The 1620-nt window shown below is 28.5% G+C and overlaps 1 protein-coding gene across 1 annotated transcript in view; it reads right to left on the bottom strand.

Moving 5' to 3' along the window:
- Positions 1 to 220: 220 nt before the first annotated feature.
- The window catches only part of LOC106686938 (spore coat protein YeeK), a 7811-nt gene continuing 6411 nt past the window's right edge, over positions 221 to 1620 (bottom strand). The window contains exon 3 of the mRNA XM_014430549.2: positions 221 to 368. Within this exon, the coding sequence (XP_014286035.1) occupies positions 319 to 368 (50 nt within the window). The 3' untranslated portion in view covers positions 221 to 318. The remainder of the gene's footprint in view (positions 369 to 1620) is intronic.

Genomic DNA, 1620 nt, shown 5'->3' with positions numbered 1-1620 from the left:
TTAGGGCTAAGAAACCTCAGGGAGTTGTAAACTTTTTACTAACTAATTTTTTTTTTAAAAATTTACATAACAATCCGTTGACAGATAATAATTTACACTTACTTCTAGTTACAGCTAAATTTTAAGCTATTTTTTACTGGACTAAAATAGAAGCTGCTTAAAATCTATTCTAAAAATCATGTAATCATGTTGTGAGTGAGAAAGGTTAGTAAAGCAACTATTTGATGCCATGAAAAAATATATTTAAAAATAAGTTAAACAAAGAACCATGTATTCAATCTTTAATGCTGAGATATTGGTTTTTATTCAATTTTTTTTTCAACGATAGTACGAATAATAACTGGGGTAACCTCTGTAGTATGGGTAACCTGGAATTAAAAAGACAAATTAATTTTTATAAGACACAAATATTTAACATAGTTTGTTATATATTATTATTGTTATGTTGATTTTGATTTAATCTAGACTGGAGAGAGGTAGTTCAGTGAGTAAGGCGCTGTGCTACCAACTACAAGGACTCGAATTCGAATTCGGCTGTAGCAGATAATTATTTATTCTGTTAATCTAGCCATGAGTCAATCCTGTGGGCTCAGAAGCATTATAGAATCCACTCAGCCGCTATCAATTAAGTGGGTTGGTAGCATTAATTGGAGAAATGAGGATATTCAATCAGGTGACTGAGCGTGACCTAGAACAAATCATCTCCTTGCATAACCGTTGGTAAAGAAACAGTATTTATACTAGGAAAACCTTACTATACAATAACCCCTGGCCCTTTATGGGTTGTAGCAGTACAGATATTCAATTTTTTTTTTTTGTAATTTAATCTACATAATATTTGAAGGTACCGTAAATAAATTTGATAAAAGTTGGAACTTTAGTTAAATCGAGCAACATTGAAAAAGTCATTAAATTTGGAAAACAGCGGGAAGAGAAATGTTTGTTTTAAAAATTTTATCGACAAAGTTTCTATTATTAATGTATATTACTAAATAAATATTTATGTTAATAGATTATAAATTTAGAAGAAAGAAAATCAGAGAAATATAGGGGAGAGAAGGAATTTGATTATTATAATTAATTTTCCCTATTAAATATAGAATTTTAAGGGGTCACTTCAGCAACCTCGAAACAGTTTCCAGATTCATCCAATGAGTTGAAAAAGGTTGCCTTCAATTTTTAATATTCTTTGGCTCTATTTCAAACATAAATATTATTAAGAATTAATTGAAATAAACAGAGAACTTGGATTTTATATAACCTTCTAAACAAATGCAAGCACATTGTTCTTATTACTTAAAGTGCTTATTACTTACACATGAATTATAAATAAATATACTGTTTATGTAAACGTTTATTACGTAATAAATAATTATTTATTAAAATCTAATTTGCCTTTGGGTCATTCTTTCTATAATTTTCCTATTTATTCCCGCGGTCCACCAAATTGTCTGATTGTTTTTTTACAGCCTCCTGCAGCCAAAAAAAGACGAAAAATGACTTTACCTGATTTTTTTGTCGAATCCTGCGTCTACAAATAATTATTTAATTTTTTGCAATAAAAACATGATTAAAATAACTACTTTTTTTGAATCTATCAAAATAAGCAACAGATTGGTT

The sequence above is a fragment of the Halyomorpha halys genome, unplaced genomic scaffold (assembly GCF_000696795.3).
Source record: "Halyomorpha halys isolate HHAL.00 unplaced genomic scaffold, Hhal_1.1 Scaffold899.1, whole genome shotgun sequence".
Lineage (NCBI taxonomy): Eukaryota > Metazoa > Arthropoda > Insecta > Hemiptera > Pentatomidae > Halyomorpha > Halyomorpha halys.
The sequence above is the reverse complement of the archived record's forward strand: the minus strand, read 5'-3'. Positions and strand labels throughout refer to the sequence as shown.